Below are 19354 nucleotides of genomic sequence, written 5' to 3'. Positions count from 1 at the left end.
GTCTTAGGGGGAGTATTTGCTAGAATGGTTGGGCCAGATTTAAACTAAAATGGCAAGGGGTTAGGAACCTATGCAAGGAGTCAAAGGAGGAGGAAACAAGAACAAAAACAAAAGGCAGAAAGGGGTATAAGAAGAATGATAGGCAGAGATACCAAGGGCCAGATTCAAACAGGGCCACAGTGAAAAACATTGGAAGCGAGACAAGTAATGTTAAAAAGACGAGCTTAAAGGCTCTGTGCCTTAACGCGCGGAGCATTCACAATAAAACGGATGAACTAATCGCGCAAATAGATGTAAACTGGTATGATATAATCGGGATTATGGAGACATGGCTGCAGGGTGACCAAGGATGGGAACTGAATTTCTAGGGGTATTCAGTATTTTGGAAAGAAAAACAAAAAAGGGAAAGGTGGTGGAGTGGCAGAATTGGTTAAAGAAGAAATTAACACAATACCGAGGAAGGATATTAGCTCTGATGTGGGGCGGGATTCTCCCGCAATCGGCGGGGCGGGCCGTACCGGCGCCAAAGAGTGGCGTGAACCACTCCAGCGTCGGGCCGCCCGGAAGGTGCGGAATCCTCCACACTTCCGGCGGCTAGGTCGGTGCTGGTGCCAAAGGGCCTCCGCCAGCTGGCGCGCGTTGGCGCATGCGCAGGACCGCCAGTGTGTTCTGGCACATGCGCCGAACCGCTGCCGTGTTTCTTGCACATGCGCAGGGGGTTTCTTCTCCGCGCCGGCCATCGTGGAGCCTTACACAGGCCGGCGCGGAGGGAAAGAGTGCCCCCACGGCACAGGCCCGCCCGCAGATTGGTGGGCCCCGATCGCGGGCTAGGCCACCGAGGGTGCCCCCCCCGGGGCCGGATCACCCTGCCCCCCCCCCCCCAAGGACTCCGCAGGCCCCCCCCCCAGGCCACGTACCACTGGTATGGACCTTGTCTATTTTACGCCGGCGGGACTGGCCGAAAACAGGTGGCCGCTTGGCGCTTCGGGGCCCGGAGAATCGCCGGGGGGTCCGCTGCCAACGACACCCGGCTGGCGCGGCGCAATCCCCACCCCCACCCAAAAAACGGCGCCGGAGAATTCGGCAGCCGGCGTTCGAGCGGGATTCATGCCGCCCCCCCCGGCGAGGGGGTCGGAGAATCCCGCCCATGGAGTCTGTATGGGTGGAGCTGAGAAACATCAAAGGGCAAAAAATATTATGGGTGTTGTATATAGACCCTCAACTACAATGGTGATGTTGGGATTGGCATTAAAGAGGAAATTAGAGATGTGTACGATAAAGGAACATCCGTAATTATGAGTGATTTTAATCTGTATATAGAGTGGGCAAATCAAATTAGCCACAATACCATAGAGGAGGAATTCCTGGAATGTATATTAAAAAAAAATTTACAAATTTTTTTAAAAAAGAAACTACATGAAGAGACGGTGGTGCTTTTAAGTTCTACACTAAATGGCCTGCCAATCAAATACGTCCATTAGAGGTTTTTTTAAAACTCTCACAAACAGCTTAAGCTTACTTTCCCCCATGTTGAAAAAGTGAAGGATTTTTAAAAGTTCCGACCATGACAATTAAACAGATCTTATCCACACTTCAAAAGCATCAACATATATTCTATCAATTTGTAACTCTGTTAGATTAGCCAAAATGGGATCTATTTGAACTCAGCACTAGGGTCAAATGACGCTAAGTAGTTTGAGTTTCCCTCCTGTATCCCTTCCACCATTAACAGAAATTTGACGGGTCAGAAATGGGCACATCCAAGTCTTGGCCACAACTTTTAAAGGCCTAGGGAGTCAGCCATGAAAATCTTGTCTGTAGCACCATTACAGCACAGAGGAGGTCATTTGGCCCCTCTACCTCTTAACTACGTTTGCATCCTTTACTTAAAGAAATTGAGTGGTTAAAAGTAATTGAGTGGTTAAAAGTAATTGAGTGGTTAAAAGTAAAGTCTCTCGTTAGGTTAGTTGACCATTGTTGATACCAGAAAATACTTCAGGCTAAAGAGATCTGTGAGCAAGTTGCTTATTTGTATCATGTTGAATTCCCTACCGAACGGATTTACAATCACCATTCTGTTAGCATTGGCCATGTATTAGTTCCCTGCTAGTTCTGAGGAATTTGTTTCAAACCAGGAGACCAGAATAATTTTAATTCTAGGTCACTATAGGCGGAGCTTAAATAGTCAACAATTGGTCCAACATCATTATATTTTATAACACTACAGAAATATCTGAATGAGTTTGATCAGCTGTTTTGGTCCCTGTTCTGTGGGTGTCATATTTTAAGTTTAAAGAGTCTTTGGGAGTATTTACTGAAGGTAAAGGTAGGGTTTGGGGGCTTATACTGGAGGTGAGGTGAGCTGGGATTTCAGGGTGTTTACTGGAGGACAGGTTTAGTTTGAGGGCAAATTACTTCAGGGGGATTTATTTGAGGGGAGTTTGGTTCAGGTGGTGCTTTTACTGGAGGTGAAGTGGGGAACTTATTAGAGGTTTGGTTCAGGGGATCTATTCGAGGTGAGTTGGGGTATCAGTGGAGATTTATTACAGGTAAATGCAGTCCTAGTTTTACCTTGAATTCTTCGGACGTGGACAGCAACAGCGAGAGCTCACATTTCAGCAGGTTATAATCTTCATCCAGTGGATGTGGAACCTCCTCAACAACTTCAGTCTTGGTTTTCTGCTCCTTCTCAGCTTGAAGACTCTGAGCCAGTTCAATATCAGCAAGCACCTGGGATTCAGATAGAAGTTTACAATTTAACTCGGAGAGCTGATGGTTATTAGAAACCTATGTTAGTTCTCTTCACCTTCCCCACCCCGCCCTGCATCGGCCTGCGCCCCCACACCGCCCCGCGCCCCTCCCCTAAAGAACCAAACTCCTGATGGCTTTTGGTTCCAATGAACTGTCATCAACTGGCAATACAATGTGTGCAAGACTGGAGAATGAGTCCTGGCATTTCTAATCAATCCAGCAAGAGATCGTTTACTTTATTTTGTGACTTCCGGATTAACAATAGGCTGCATGTCTTGGACTCTCACACCAACAACACAAATATCCGGGGCTGAATTCTCCCATTCGCCAGTTGCGTGTTCCTCGGTGGTGCACCCTCACCAAAGCAGCATTCTCCATTTCTGCCACGTGCCACTGGGATTTCCCATTGTGGCCACTCCACGTCTCCGCGAAACCCAGATGTGGGTGCGCTGCCGGCGGAACAGAGAATCCCACCGATGATGTGGCGTCTGGTTTGATGACCCATTAGATCTTAGACAACAGCCATCCCACACACAGATCCTATTGACAACAGGAAAGCAAATATAGAAAATAATAATATTACAGAGACCATGAGGTCATCAGGATTGACTAGCTTTGACAAGGAGTCATTGGAGTCGAAATGTTAGCTCTTTTCTCTCCCTACAGATGCTGCCAGACCTGCTGAGATTTTCCAGCATTTTCTCTTTTGTTTCAGATTCCAGCATCCGCAGTAATTTGCTTTTATTTATAAGGTCATCAGGATTGACTCATTGGTGTTTTGGCTGTTCTGTGATGGACATTATCTATTAGTTGGTTTTGCCTTTATCTTACCGAGTTGCTCTTGGAGTTGTCATTACAATCTCACTGAGAAGATGAACAATTTCCCTGTGATGTGCAGCTGCTTAGCTGTTTGAACAGGTTCTGGATAATTTTACACACTGTGGTAACGTACTGAGTGAAGAGTGCGTATCCTGATCTAGGTGGGAAGGCGAGGTTGAGGGATGTGGGGAGGCAAGGTGGAGATTAATCAATTTAGATTTACTAGATTGGTACTTTTATAGGTTCCCAGGGGACAGCACAGTCACAACAATAAGATGGCTGCCAAGTAGTACTGGCTTGTAAAACTCACCAACTCAATGGGTTCCTGTTATATCATAGAATCAGTGCGGAAGGAGTGCCTTATCTCTGCACGATGCCCACTGAGAGAGTCCACACTGATATTAGCACCAACCATGATCCTACCAAAAATCTTTGGCCTGCCATCAATGATAATTACCAGCAGCATGTCTTTTTTGGCTTGGACCACTTCAGCTGTATTGATCACCGGGGGTCTATTACGTCCAAAGTAGTGAGGAATGACAGTGTAGAACTTTGAGGACAGTTCTTCCAGCTTCTGTGTGTTCTGGGGTTGTTTCAAGGCTTCCTCAATCTCATCCAATGCATCAAAACCCTTGGCAATTTGCTGCTTACTCAACTTTCCAAGAGGCATCTTCTTCACATCTAATCAGACCAATAGCAAAGAGAACAATCATTAATGCAGAGCAGTAGCCGCTTGTCTCCCAGTTCCCTTCCAGAATAGGGACTCATTACCCGGCCCAGTAACCCTCCAATTGGCCTCTCTACATGTGAGCTTGTGGTAAGGAGCTTGCACAGGTATTTCACCCGCACCCAACTTACAAACTCGGGCGAGTGGGCAGGAACCCGAACTGAAATGCCCTTTCCCAAATCTGGGGCACTGAGACTTCAGCTGAGATTAGCTCTGAATAGGAAGCAAACCTGGGGTCTCACGATTTTGCAAATCAGCAAAGATGTTATTCCAAGCATTTTGATAAAAACAAATCAGACAGGATAAATGTTTCTTCTAATCAAAGGTTAAGAGAAGATTTGGTCGAGGGGTTCAAAGATACTTGTGATAAAGTGAAGCAGGATAAACTATTCCACTGGCCAGATAGTCAGTAACTGGAGGACACAAAGTTACGGGAATTACAAAATGAAAAAAGGTTCTGATGAATGGTCATCGAGGGACGGTTTCTCTCTCTCAGAGACTGGCTGGCTGACTGGGTGAGTCCATCATTCTCCGTTTCTCTGTTTTGGTGTGAAAAGGTGATAATATTTGTGATGTTGGCTGAGGAATAAATATTAGCCAGGACACAAGGGAGAACTCACTTGTTTTCTTCAAAATAATGCCAAAGGGTCTTTAATACACACCCAAGAGAGATGAGTCTCCAGCTTAATTTCTTGTTCAACAGTCAAATAGTGTTGAAATTAGACCAATATGCATTTAGCCATGAGGAGTTACCCAAACATATTTAACATGGGAGTTGACATCCTTCACCCATATGTCAACCTAGGTCCCAGGGGTGGAGAGCAATGTACAAACACTACACCAGCCACTGCCTTGGTATATTAACTTTCAATCTGAAACCAGGAAATAGGAAGAATTTGCATTTATATAGCGTCTTTCACAGAGCTCCCCAAACCACAGCCAATGATGCATCTTTGAAGTTAATCACTGTTATAATGTATGAAATAGAGTAGCCAGTTTGTCCACATGTTCCGAAACCAGCAACATGACAATGACCTGTTAATCTGATTTTTGCTGTTGGTTAGCGATAAATATTAGCTTCGGACAAAGGCGAGAGCTCCCCTGCTAAAATAGTGGGATTTTTCACATCCTGAGATGGCAGATGGGGCCTCGGTTGAACTTCTTATCCAAAAGACAGCACCTCCAACAGTGCAGCGCTCCCTTGGCACTCACTCGAGTTTCAGCCTCGATTTGGTGTTCAAGTTTCTGGAGTGGGTCTTGAACCCACAACCTCTGATTCAGAGGCAACCGAGCCACTGCTGACACACTCAACCTCCCAACGTTGTAAATGGAAAGATTCCTTATGTTCAAAGTAATTGTAGAATGGCTCCAACCCAGCAGTACGACTGCAGCATTATAGAATCAGTACAATAAGTCCTTCTACTCGTAAAGTCTCAATGTGGACAAACAGACCTTAACAAGTAGATGGGATTCCCGCAGTTGTCGGGGCAAGGCACTGTAACAATGGGGATATTGTGAAGATAGTTTCCCTCTGAGCAGGGGGTTGGAGGAACATCATTTACATTCAGTATGTCAAGGCTGTCAATGGGACCTCAGAGGGGGGTAAACCCCTATTCACAAAGCTAGCAAGTCAAAGCAACGAGTTGAGGAATTTTCAAGTACAAGTCTCGAGCCACAGCACCTGGACACCTTCACATGAACTTTAGAAGCAGGGAATAATTTCAATGATCCAGATATCTGGCTCCACTTTAATGTGATGTTCAAGGTTCTGGTCTATCAGCCTAATGTGGAGGTTAGCCAACGAGAAAGCTGTTTTCTAATATTGATTTGCACCTCCTGTGTCACCACTCCGCCCTTTTCTGACAGTTCCATAAGACCACACTGACTCGTGCAGTAGTTACTCCAGAATACCTCAGTGCATGCCGAGACATGCTGGCTGTTCTTTCTGAAGCACTTCCCACAAAATATGCAAACCAAGTTGCTGACGAGGTTCTAAAGGGACTACTCCGTCTGAAGGATGAATGAGCAGGGTTACTGAGTAAAGGCAGGGGAACGGCACCAGGGAGAATTGCTCGTTCAGAGAGCTGGTGTCAACACAATGGGTCAAGTGGCCTCTTTCTTTGATGTAGTGATTCTGTAAAACTGGGCTGAAGGACTTACCAAGGTTCATGGTTTGCATCTGCTCCTTGAACATGTCGTGGCTGAAGAGGAGAGTGATCAGCTCCTGGGTTTGCTTGTCTAAAGTGCAGGGTTGGACTTTCTTATTCACCACAGAGCCTCCGTCCACCGTGTCAGTCTAGAAGTAACAATGCGCGGCATGAGGATTCTCGCACTCAGCACCGTTTCCGGGTGACAATACTCATCACTCTCCCAGTTCAGCCATTCTTTTGCAACACTTTCATCCTGGACCGCCATCTTGTAGAACGATAAGCCATTTCTCTCATCTCGAACTTTTAAACTCCCCATCACAACTTTACATATCTGTGTTTTATATATCCTCCCTGCTCATTTAAACATCCTTCACTTGTTAAACTCCTAAATCTCACTGCTTGCCTGCGGCCTCGCCATGTTGAAATTGAGATTCTTCATGACATTAACCCATTCTTTCCATGGACCTCAAACATTCTCACGCTATCTGACACTTTACCTTATCTCTTTTCAGCCCTCATCTCTCCCAGCACTGGGAACCTTCAAATCTTCATCCAAATGTTACCAATTAAAAATAAACAGCTTTTTGTCTTCCCAGTTTGGGAGGAAATCCAGTGGCCTGTCATTGGTAGACTATCGGTTCAGACAGATTTCTGTCCGGTGGTTAACACCAAACTCCACTAAAACCTTTTTTATTCTGGATAGAGCTTTCACAGCATCAGTACGGCATGAAAAGAGGCCATTCAGGCAATCAAGCCCACGCTGGCTCTCCAGTCAGTCCCATTCCCCCCGCCCTTTCCCTGTAGCCTTGTGGGATTATTTTCCTCAAGTAACCACCCAACTTCCTTTTGAAATCATTCAACATTTCAGCTTTCACCCCGGCGTGGGCAGTAAGTTCTGGATCATTACCACTCACTGCCCAGAAAAGCCCCTCCTCATATTCCTCCCTCACCGCCCCCCCGCCCCACCCCGCCCCCACCAGCACCCCACCAACCCTCTTACACACAACCTTAAATCCGTGTTCCCTCAGTCATCGGTTAGTGGGCAGAATTTCCATGTCTCCATTATCTAAGTCTGCTCTCACGGTCGAGCGCATCATTAGATTCCAGTCGACTCAATTAGCCAAACCAACTTGGAGAGATGTGAGGTTGTCACAAACGCGCACAACAAAACGTAAGTCAAAATTGGAACCAATCTAAGTTTGACCAACCTTAATAACTGTCGCTTCCTCATAGCCCTGCTGAACTTCAATCATTGTGTACTTTCCAGGATGTGCTACGAAGCAATCTCTATTCGCCCAGTCATTCTTTGTCTTGTCTTTGAACTTCTTTTCAAAATCCTTCATAGCAACATTCAGGGCAACCGCAGGACCTAGTTTACTTTGGCCAGGTTCCCCCTAACCAGGAGAGAGAGAGGGGCAGAGAGAGAGAGAGAGGGGGCGGGCGGGGGGGGGGGGGGGGGGGGGGGGGGGGTGGCAGTGAGAGAGAGGGGCAGAGAAAACAAGGAATGTCAAATGTTCACCTGGTAACCAGAAGCTGAAGGAAGTCTGCCATAAGCTTTCAGAACAGTCTTCATCGACTGAGTTTCCAGCCTTGTCTATTTTTATTACAGAATTCCAGCAGTGATTTCCCTTTTACATTACTGCTTAAACAAAAATACCTGGATGGGAATCAGGAGAAGGAGCAGAGGCCTAGTTTGGGAATTTTTTCAGGAACCAAGGTGGGTGCAAAAACACTTGACCATTGTGAGCTGGAGCATAGAATACATATAAGACCAACAGAGGCAGGAATATTTCAAAATGATCAGACAACATTCAGATTTCCAACCTGGTTTCGCACAGGGCTAAATCGTTGGCTTTTAAAGCAGACCAAGGCAGGCCAGCAGCACGGTTCAATTACCATACCAGCCTCCCCGAACAGGCGCCGGAATGTGGCGGCTAGGGGCTTTTCACAGTAACTTCATTTTGAAGCCTACTTGTGACAATAAGCGATTTTCATTTCATTTTCATAAATACCACTGCTGAAGAACATTTGTTGTTTTTTTGATGCTTGTGATGATAAATGGTGAAGGTTCTGAGACGGAACACGTTTGAACTTTAGTCAGCAGAGTGCCCTCGGAGCTCGGCAGGATTGGGACACTCGAGCTGATCAAGCCAACTGCAGTCCTCAACCGGTGGTTTTCAATCTCAGGCCCTGGACCTTAGGGATTCACAAGAGGTTCCCTCAGAGGCCCTCAACATTCCAACATTGTTCTCAATTTGTTTCACTCCCAAACTGCTGCAGTACAGGAATCCACCCCCCCCCCCCCCCCCCCCCCCCCCCACTCTGAGTCAGAAAGTGGAGGGTTTGAATCCCACTCCAGAGTTCCAGCGAGCAGAGACCAGAGTTCCAGCTTTGCATTCTGCATTGTGGAAGACTCATGTCCGGTGGGCATGGGACCCCATAAAACCCTCCCACAGTACAGCACTAACCAGCCTGTAATTCACTTTATGGATGGTTATTGTCACAGTTCACATGGAGGCTTGTCAGACTATTAATTATCCTGTGAATGCTTTCATTACTCCACACTTCTCTCCAAGGGAAGTGTGAGGATACAAAAACAACAGTACCACGCTGTCAGACTGTTAATCACGTTGTCAATCTTCACATGTCTCTCCAGTAGTAGAATACAGGTGAAGAGACAGAAACAACCATTATCATTTCTGTGAAATGATGTTTTCAGAGAAACATGGTAGGTTTTTGTTAATGGTGTTGCTGGGAAATATAGGTTCATGGGTCTCCGTTTGATCATATGCAAACCCACCCTCCCGCACTTAATGGGTACAAAAGGGGCGAGTGGGGGTTAAAATTTCAGGCCCTGGCATCCTGATCCTATTCCCTCCCCAGAAATTAGGCCACTGACGGAGCTTCTGCCAAAAGGCAGGCGGGACCCTCACTTACAGTCCGAAAGTCGCTGCCTGATGACATCATCAGTTCTGCGGCTAAAGTTTTACTGGAAATGGGGATTGACACTGGGAGATCTGAACTGCCAGCTGTCTGGAATCAGGTCAGAAACCGGAGCTTCCCTCTTTGTGCAGCAGGAGGCCTCATATAGAAGCCTTTCATCACGCGCCAACAGTTGTGGCTGGCTAAAGTCTCATCTTTTAGCCCCAATCGCAGCCCAGAGCCTCTCCTCACAGTTATCCCCTGATAACTGAACTCAGCCTCTGACCCGACAACACCCCCAGACCCAACGTTGGGCCAGAACCTCCTCCGCCCCACCACAACCAGCCCGGCTCTCCCAGAACCCTCCCCAAAGCAAAATGAAAGACACTAGGTCCCTCACCCAACTCGTTAAGGAGGCGGGGGGGGAAGGTTGAAGTGGGACGTCTAGGGCATTGGGTGAGCAGAAGGAGAAAGATTTCACTATCTCTGCTACTTACCACCCGGCCCCAGCGATTCCAGCAGTAATACGAGTTATTCAGTTCGATCAGCTGGATGATGTAGAACTTATTGTTGTTGTTTCCAATGTTGGTTTGGTTCAACATACAATCATAGTCCTCATAAACCTGTAACAAAAGTAATCTGTCTTGATGTGTGTAATAAGAAACCCCACAGTCCTGTGGATATACATTAGAAAAGCCAGTCTGTGTGCCATAAGACCTAAGGAAGTTAGTCTTGGCACAGAAAGTGAACTACTCAAGATGCTCGGCACTGTAACACTTTTCGAGATGCCTTGTACTTTGACCATTTCAGATTTGCTGTAGTTAACCTTAACTCACTCCTTTTTATTTGTTGATAGGATGCAGGTATTGTTGGCTAGGCAAGCATTTATTGCCCACCCTGATGTGTTGGGTGTTCTGGATCACATACAGGTCACCAACACTTGAAATAGTGCAACACTATTTTATTGAATCATTAACTGTTTAAACTTACTTAGACTGTGGGTTAATACGATACTAGCTTTAACTAAAGACCTTTGCCTTGTCCTAACCAGTCGATGCACTCAGCACATGGTGAATGTCTGTGTTGCAGGCTGTCCTCCTAGCTAGCTGCAGCTCGAATGAGCGGGAACTCTGATGCCCCCTGTCTTTATAGTGAGTGTGCTCTCACTGGTGATTGGCTGCGGTGTTGTGTGTGTTGATTGGTCCCACTATGTGTCCATCAGTGTGTGTCTGCACCATGATATACTGGTGTATATCATGACACACCCCTATTTGCCCTTAAAAAAGATGGTGATGAGCCACCTTTTTGAACCTAGGTAGGGTGTTTTTGTTTATTATTATTTAGGTAGGGTTCCTTCAGAGGGCCGTTGCAGACTCAATGGGCTGGATGGCCTCCTTCTGCACTGTATAGTCAGATAGAACTGCAAGAGGCAAACTGATGAAGAGGAGGTCAGATTAGTGGTCCCTCACCACCTACCACAAGGGAATGAGATTCTCCTCCTCTGCCCTACCCAGTGTACCTATCCTGGTGATTCCCCTCTTCATTTTAAACGTCTTGATCAGATTATCCTTCAAATAAAAGTGACTCAATGGCTGATTTTTTTTCCTCCTTGTAATTATTCTAAACATGGAAATGGCCCAGGGGAGATTTACCAGAATTGTTTTTTATCTACTCATTCATGGGATGTGGGCGTCACCGGCAGAACCAGCATTTATCACCTATCCCCAATTACCCTTGAACTGAGTGGGCCATTTCAGAGGGCAGTTAAGAGTCAACCATTTTGCTGTGGCTCTGGAGTCACATGTAGGCCAGACCGGGTAAGGACGGGAGATTTCCTTCCCTAAAGGACATTAGTGAATGAGATGGGTCTTTACAACAGTCGATGCTAGTTTCATGGTCACCATTACTTGGGCCATTACATTATTTGGGCAGCACAAGTGGCTAGCACTGTAGCTTCACAGCGCCAGAGTCCCAGGTTCGATTCCCCGCTGGGTCACTGTGTGTGCGGAGTCTGCACGGTCTCCCCTTGTCTGCGTGGGTTTCCTGCGGGTGCTCCGGTTTCCTCCCACAGTACAAAGACGTGCAGGTTAGGTGGATTGGCCATACTAAAATTGCCCTCAGTGTCCAAAAAAAAAGGTTAGGAGGGGTTACGGGGATAGGGTGGAAGTGAGGGCTTAAGTGGGTTGGTGCAGACTTGATGGGCTGAATGGCCTCCTTCTGCACTGTATGTTCTATGACTGAGATGAACTTCCAATCTCCAGATTTACATGGAAACATAGAGAAAAGAGAAGCAGGAGGAAGCCATTCGGCCCTTCGAGCCTACTGCACCATTCATTATGATAATAATAATCTTTATTAGTGTCACAAGTAGGCTTACATTAACACTGCAATGAAGTTACTGTCTGGAAATTTCTAAAATGTGAACCTAGCAGCTAATATTTTGATCGTTGGTCTGTGGCGAGTTAGTCTGTCTCAACAAACAGACCTTGGCGAGACCACATCTGGAGTATTGCGTGCAGTTCTGGTCTCCTTATCTAAGAAAGGATATACTTTCCGCAGAAGAAAAGCAGCGAAGGTTCACCAGAGTGATTCTTGGGGTGGCAGGATTGTCCTACGAGGAGAGGTTGGGTCGACTGGGCCTGTATTTACTGGAGTTCAGAAGAATGAGAGGGGATCTAATTGAAGTGTATAAAATTCTGACAGGGCTGGACAGACTGGATGCAGGTGTGTTGTTTCCTCGAGCTGGGTGGTCCAAGAACAAGGGGTCACAGTCTCAAGATACAGGGGAGACCATTTAGGGCTGAGATGAGAAGACATTTCTTCATTCAGCCTGTGAAATTCTCCACCACAGAAGCTAAATCACTATTTAAGAAGGAAATAGATATATTTCTGGACTCTTAAGAGTGTCAAGGGGTATTTGGCGAGTGCTGGAAGATCAGCCATGATCATGTTGAATGGCGGAGAAGATTCGAAGGGCCAATTTGAAACTATAGGAAACCCATGCAGACATGGGGAGAAATGCAGATTCCACACAGACAGTGACCCAAGCAGGAAATCGAACCTGGGGCCCTGGCACTCTGAAGGCATAGTGCTAACCACTATGCTACCGTACTGCCCAGTAATTGCTGCACGAGAGTGTGTAGAAATATGAACAACACTGGAGCCACCTACCGTCGCCAGTCCATTAGAGCTCAGCTGGCAATGCTCGTCAATCTTGGCCTTGACCTTGTTTTTCGGAGCAGCTTTTAAAGCTTCAATAGTTGACTTGACATTGTCCTCCTCTGGCTCAACTTTGACCTTCTTTTGCTTGGCCAATTTGGTAGCAGCTGACTTCCTCTTTGGTGGCATCGCTGATTCGAGCTGGAAACTGGAAATATAAAGGGAGGGAGGACGAGAAAGAGAGAGGGAGGAATGTTTCATTTTTGAGACTAAGTGCGATGGCTAGCAGCTCCGGTACTGCCTTTCCCACTGGCTAGAATGGCGGCCCCCCCCTGCCAGATTCTGCAGCTGGAACCTCATTAATTATGCAGAGGTGAGTTCCCCTTCGCTGAATCAGCTGGTGGTTTCAAATAGCCCGGCGCAATATTTAAATACCAGTCCAGCATCTTGTATCACTCTCTCCAGCCCACCGGTCTTGAAACATGAAACATGGCGTGGCCGCTCCAGGCCGCTGTCGCGCGCCACACACCGAGAATGATCTGGGCCATATCGGCAGCTGGGAGCTCTACCTGCCGTCCTGCTAGCACCTCCCCCCGTTTTGCGTCAGTTTTCCTGGCGTAAAACACCACCGTTTTCATGCTGCCGTTAGTCTCCCAAACAGAGAATCCAGCCACATATTTTTCAACTCACACTGAATCTTCCAATTGCTCCCGCCACGAGTGGGATGGGGGATTTCCACCCAGAGTGCATGAATAGGGGACACTGGGGGAGAGGGAGAATGCGTGAAAAGATTGTGGAAGAAAGAGAGATCATGCAGGTGGGAGGGCTTCGTCAGAAAGAGAATGCTCAGGGATTGGGGTGAAAGGGGTCAGTGGGGAAATAGCAGCCCAGGAAAAGAGGAAGATGGGAAGGAAGGGAGGAAGGAGGGGAAAGAGGTGGCAGAAAAGACAGGAGAGGGAGAGATATTGTTGGACTTGCTGTTAAAACCCGACAGTGTGGCAGGGTTAATTTCAACAGGGAATTCCATATCCCTCCCTCCCCTCCACCATCCCTCTGTCCTCCTCCCCCACAACTCACTCCCTCCATAAGACCATAAGACATAGGAGCAAAATTAGGTCACTCGGCCCATCGAGTCTGCTCCGCCATTCAATCATGGCTGATATTTTTCTCATCCCCTTCTTCCTGCCTTCTCCCCATAATTCCTGATCCCCTTGTTAATCAAGAACCTATCTACCTCTGTCTTAAAGACACTCAGTGATTTGGCCTCCACAGCCTTCTGCGGCAAAGAGTTCCACATATTCACCACTCTCTGGCTGAAGAAATTCCTCCTCATCTCTGTTTTAAAGGATCGTCCATTTAGTCTGAGATTGTGTCCTCTGGTTCTGGTTTTTCCTACAAGTGGAAACATTCTCTCCACGTCCACTCTTTCCAGGCCACGCAGTATCCTGCAAGTTTCAATAAGATTCCCACTTGTCCTTCAAAATCCAACGAGTACAGACCCAGAGTTCTCAACCGTTCCTCGTACGGCAAGCTCTTCATTCCAGGGATCATTCTAGTGAACCTCCTCTGGACCCTTTCCAAGGGCAGCACATCCTTCCTTAGATACAGGGTCCAAAACTGCTCACAATACTCCAAATGGGGTCTGACTAGAATCATATCCAGCCTCAGAATATATCCCTAGTCTTATAGTCTAGCCCTCTCGATATGAATGCTAACATCGTGGTTGCCTAACTGCCAACTGAACCTGCACGTTAATCTGAAAAGAATCTTGAACTCCCAAGTCCCTTTGTGCTTCAGATTTTCGAAGCTTTTTCCCATTTAGAAAATAGTCTATGGGGGCGATTGTCCAAAATGCACCTCGGAGAATCGCGCACCGGCGTCGGGGAGTCGGGGCGTCGTGGCCCCCTGTGCCTCCATTCCTCCTTCCAAAGTGCATAAACCTCACACTTTATCACATTGTATTCCATCTGCCACTTCTTTACCACTCTCCTAGCCTGTCCAAAACCTTCTGCAGCCCCCCCTGCTTCCTCAATACTACCTGTCCCTCTACAGATCTTTGTATCATCTGCAAACATAGCAACAGTGCCTCAGCCCTTCTTCCAGATTGTTAATGTATATTGTGAAAAGTTGTGGTCCCAGCACCTACTCCTGAGGCACACCACTAGTCACTGGCTGCCATCCTGAAAAAGACCCTTTATCCCCACCCTCTGCCTTTCGCCAGTCAGCCAATCCTCTATCCATGCCAGGATCTTGCTCTTAGTCTCCTATGTTGCACTTTATCAAAGGCCTTCTGAAAATCTAAATAAATCACGCCCAATGGTTCTCCTTTGTCTAACTTCCTTGTTACCTCCTCAAAGATCTCTAACTGATGTGTCAGACATGACCTCCCCTTGAAGAAGCTGTGCTGACTCAGTTCTATTTTATCATGTACTCCTTAATCTCATCTTTAATAATGGGCTCTAAAGTCTTACCAATGACGAAAGCCAGGCTAACCGGTCTATAGTTTCCTACCTTCTGCCTCCCTCCCTTAAACAGCGGTGTTACATTAGCCACTTTCCAGTTCTCTGGGACCCTCCCTCCTCCAGTGATTCCTGAAAGATCACCACCAATGCCTCCACAACTATTAGCCATCATCATTTTCCACAGATTGTGATCAGCTGTTACATTATCAGCCCTTACATTCAGCCAGCTCAATTTACACTTCCCATTCACTCCAGAAGGTAGCGTATTGTGCTGAGAATTTAGTTATTCAGACTTTGTATCTTCCCATTGTGCTTTATCCAGTGTTAATAAGCCCGATTGTACCATTACTGACCCCACTTGCTACCTTAGACAGATTGAAGATTGAAGCCTGAGGCCTCTCATCCTTAACAAAGCCATCAACCGGCATCTTCCATTCTGGAGTCTAAGACTGGGATCTTCAGGTCCATCTGAGAGTCGATGGATTTTCAGCTAACCCGCAGAGGGTGACACCATACCGGAACAGGAAAATCCCGGCTTAAATTTGAGAGCAGGAGCGAAAGTGGGAGTGATTCCCGCTGGATGGGGAGGGGGCACAGCTCGCCACATGTGTCCTTGCACTGTTTAGCTCATTACCAATGCATCCACGAAGAGTACGGTGAATAGAACATAGAACATTACAGCGCAGTACAGGCCCTTCGGCCCTCGATGTTGCGCCGCCTGTGAAACCACTCTAAAGCCCATCTACACTATTCCCTTATCGTCCATATGTCTATCCAATGACCATTTGAATGCCCTTAATGTTGGCGAGTCCACTATTGTTGCAGGCAGGGCATTCCACACCCTTACTACTCTCTGAGTAAAGAACCTACCTCTGACATCTGTCTTATATCTATCTCCCCTCAATTTAAAGCTATGTCCCCTCGTGCTAGACATCACCATCCGAGGAAAAAGGCTCTCACTGTCCACCCTATCCAATCCTCTGATCATCTTGTATGCCTCAATTAAGTCACCGCTTAACCTTCTTCTCTCTCTAACGAAAACAGCCTCAAGTCCCTCAGCCTTTCCTCATAAGATCTTCCCCCCATACTAGGCAACATTCTGGTAAATCTCCTCTGCACCCTTTCCAATGCTTCCACATCCTTCCTATAATGCGGCGACCAGAATTGCACGCATACTCCAAATGCAGCCGCACCAGAGTTTTGTACAGCTGCAACATGACCTCATGGCTCCAAAACTCAATCCCTCTACCAATAAAAGCTAACACACCGTACGCCTTCTTAATAACCCTCTCAACCTGGGTGGCAACTTTCAGGGATCTATGTACGTGGACACCGAGATCTCTCTGCTCATCCACACTGCCAAGAATCTTACCATTAGCCCAATACTCTGTCTTCCTGATATTCCTTCCAAAATGAATCACCTCACACTTTTCTGCATTAAACTCCATTTGCCACCTCTCAGCCCTTTCTGCCACCGTAATACTGTCCTTGACTAACAATGCCACCCCTCCCCCTCTTTTACCTCCTTCCCTGAGCTTACTGAAATATCTAAACCCCGGCACCTGCAACAACCATTCCTGTCCCTGCTCCATCCATGTCTCCGAAATGGCCACAACATCGAAGTCCTAGGTACCAACCCATGCCGCAAGTTCACCCACCTTATTCCGGATGCTCCTGGCATTGAAGAAGACACACTTTAAACCACCTTCCTGCCTGGGTACACTCCTGCAACTTTGAAACCTTACTCATGACCTCACTACTCTCAATCTCCTGTATACTGGAGCTACAATTCAGGTTCCCAAGCCCCTGCTGAACTAGTTTAAACCCTCCCGAAGAGCATTAGCAAATTTCCCCCCAGGATCTCGTGGAGAGGGTGGGCAGGAAGCCACCATCCCCACCGTTACCTTGTGGGGTTGTAGGTCCCGGTGCCGCATTTGGAGGGCACCCAGACAGCCAGCACTATCCTTGCCATTTTTACCCGGCCACTGCTCCACCCCTCTCAGAGTTAACCTCCACACAGGTTGCGGTGCCACTAATCGGTCTCGAGTTTAGGCTGCTCATTTGCAGATTCTCCCCAAAAGAGGACAATGCAACAGGAACTCGCGGCTAATCAGGTACCTCATTGGGTACAAGCCACGTAAATGCAGTCATGAAGGTGAACATTCCAATTTCTCACTGTCAAGTAACTTAACTTGGAGGGAGAACTTAATCCCGGTGAGTTGGCCTTTCAATGAGGATGCATAACTTGCTAATGGATGCAAAAGGGCTTCCTGACATTGCTGATCAGGAAGCTCGACTGGCTTTAACCCGCCTTTAAAGACCCCCAGAACAAAATTGCTGAAGTTCATCGCACTGTCGGAAAATGGAATTTTGGCCTCATATCAAATCGCGTTACCTGCAAGCTTCTGCCCATTGGAGACCACTCGACTCGGTTATGGGTCAGGGTTCAGAGAACCCCAAAGTGTAGCATGGAGTTCACCTGATCCACAACATTTAATAGATTGTGATATGGGGAGCGCACGGCCCACCCTACAGGTGTGGTACAGCAGAAATGGACAAGTGGTTTTTAAAACAAAACAATGTTTATTCTATGAACTCAAGTTAACCTTTTTAAAACAAACAGTGAATATCTTAGCAACCAGTAAATCAAATACACCCCCCAAAGAATACAACACTAAGTAATCTGTATGCTGTCCTTTTACCATCCAAAAGACTTAACAAACCTTCAAACAGGAGCACATCAGGGTTTACATTCAAGACTGAAAACATTTATACTTCTTCTGAATTCACCAAATGATCCATAGATAGTCTTTGGATGGCAGAGATCACAGCAGTACAGCTATTAACTTCAGATTCAGCTCACTGAAAAACACAGACACACCCAAGCTCTTTCTCAAACTGAAACTAAAAAGCAGAAGTGGAGCTCAGCTCCACCCACACTCTGACATCACTCCAGTAACATGAGCAGCTCCATTTCTTAAAGGTACATTTCTTAAACACTCATTTCTTAAAGTTTACTCTCACATGACAACTCTTTTCGAACAAAAGGAACAGCAAAAAGCAAACCCCTCAGCATTTTTCATAAACAGCTTGTTTACAAAGCAGAATCACCATGCCCTCTTACACTCCAGTATGATCCAGATCAAATTGTTCATGAATTATCTTTAATGATTAATGGAGCTGGACACCTCTCGGACCCTCACGCAAAATCCAGACATTTTTGGAGGGGCTATCTGATAAGGTTGACGTCAATTCAATGGCAGCCTGAGGAGGTCTCCCATTTGTTCTCAATGCTGTTTAGAGGTCAGGTTGCCAAGCACAGAGATTGTCTGTATTCCTGGAAGAATACAGTCCCAGCTGACTACCTGCCTCCATCTCTCATTTACAATTTTTAAATAATAATAAACAAAAACACGCCATATTAGTAATGCTCCAGTGGTGCCTCGCCTGATTATTTTTACCACACAATGGCCCAGGGATTAATCTTCCTTTCCTGGAGTTTCCAGGGAAACACAGATTGTTCACCGTCCTTGGGCAGCACGGTAGCATAGTGGTTATCATTGTGGCTTCACAGCGCCAGGGTCCTGTTTTGTTATGCTCTTGACGTAGCATAAGCTGCTTCCTTGATGTGCACTCTGACAAAGGAAGGTTCAGACTTGGAGATAGCTTTAACACATTTATTACTGTTAATGATTCTCCTACTTGGATTCGACTCTACTGTTAATCCTGCTATCGCTACTCAGACTGACTAACCAGTCTGCTACAATCCACGTGGTGGGTGTGATGTGTTTCAATCAACCCTGTCTGTACTCACTAAGTGTCTCCACTGGATAAAGGCTGAGCATGTATGCGGTGTCCTTTTATATGGGTTGGTGTAATGCCCCCCTGTGGTAGTGTCACGTCTGGGTGTCTTGATGTCTCTGGTGCTCCCTCTAGTGTCTAGCTAGGTGTACAGTAAGAAATCTTACAACACCAGGTTAAAGTCCAATAAGTTTGCGGGCAGCACGGTAGCATTTTGGATAGCACAATTGCTTCACAGCTCCAGGGTCCCAGGTTCGGTTCCGGCTTGGGTCACTGTCTGTGCGGAGTCCGCACATCGTCCCTGTGTCTGCGTGGGTTTCCTCCGGGTGCTCCGGTTTCCTCCCACATTCCAAAGATGTGCAGGTTAGGTGGATTGGCCATGATAAATTGCCTTTAGTGTCCAAAATTGCCCTTAGTGTTGGGTGGGGTTACTGGGTTATGGGGATAGGGTGGAGTTGTGGACCTTGGGTAAGGTGCTCTTTCCAAGAGCCGGTGCAGACTCGATGGGCCGAATGGCCTCCTTCTGCACTGTAAATTCTATGAATCTATGTTTGTTTCAAACA

The 19354-nt window shown here is 46.8% G+C and overlaps 1 protein-coding gene across 1 annotated transcript in view; it reads right to left on the bottom strand.

Moving 5' to 3' along the window:
• parp3 (poly (ADP-ribose) polymerase family, member 3) overlaps nt 1–19354 on the bottom strand; it is a 61461-nt gene that overhangs the window by 36286 nt on the left and 5821 nt on the right. The window contains exons 2-7 of the mRNA XM_072472045.1: nt 12541–12736; nt 9867–9992; nt 7656–7841; nt 6458–6593; nt 4028–4251; nt 2572–2730 (exon numbers count right to left, since the gene is read on the bottom strand). Of these exons, the coding sequence (XP_072328146.1) occupies nt 2572–2730; nt 4028–4251; nt 6458–6593; nt 7656–7841; nt 9867–9992; nt 12541–12717 (1008 nt within the window). The 5' untranslated portion in view covers nt 12718–12736. The remainder of the gene's footprint in view (nt 1–2571; nt 2731–4027; nt 4252–6457; nt 6594–7655; nt 7842–9866; nt 9993–12540; nt 12737–19354) is intronic.

This window comes from Scyliorhinus torazame, chromosome 13 (genome assembly GCF_047496885.1).
Source record: "Scyliorhinus torazame isolate Kashiwa2021f chromosome 13, sScyTor2.1, whole genome shotgun sequence".
NCBI lineage: Eukaryota > Metazoa > Chordata > Chondrichthyes > Carcharhiniformes > Scyliorhinidae > Scyliorhinus > Scyliorhinus torazame.
Note: the sequence above shows the minus strand (reverse complement) of the source record. Positions and strands in the feature narration are given on the sequence as shown.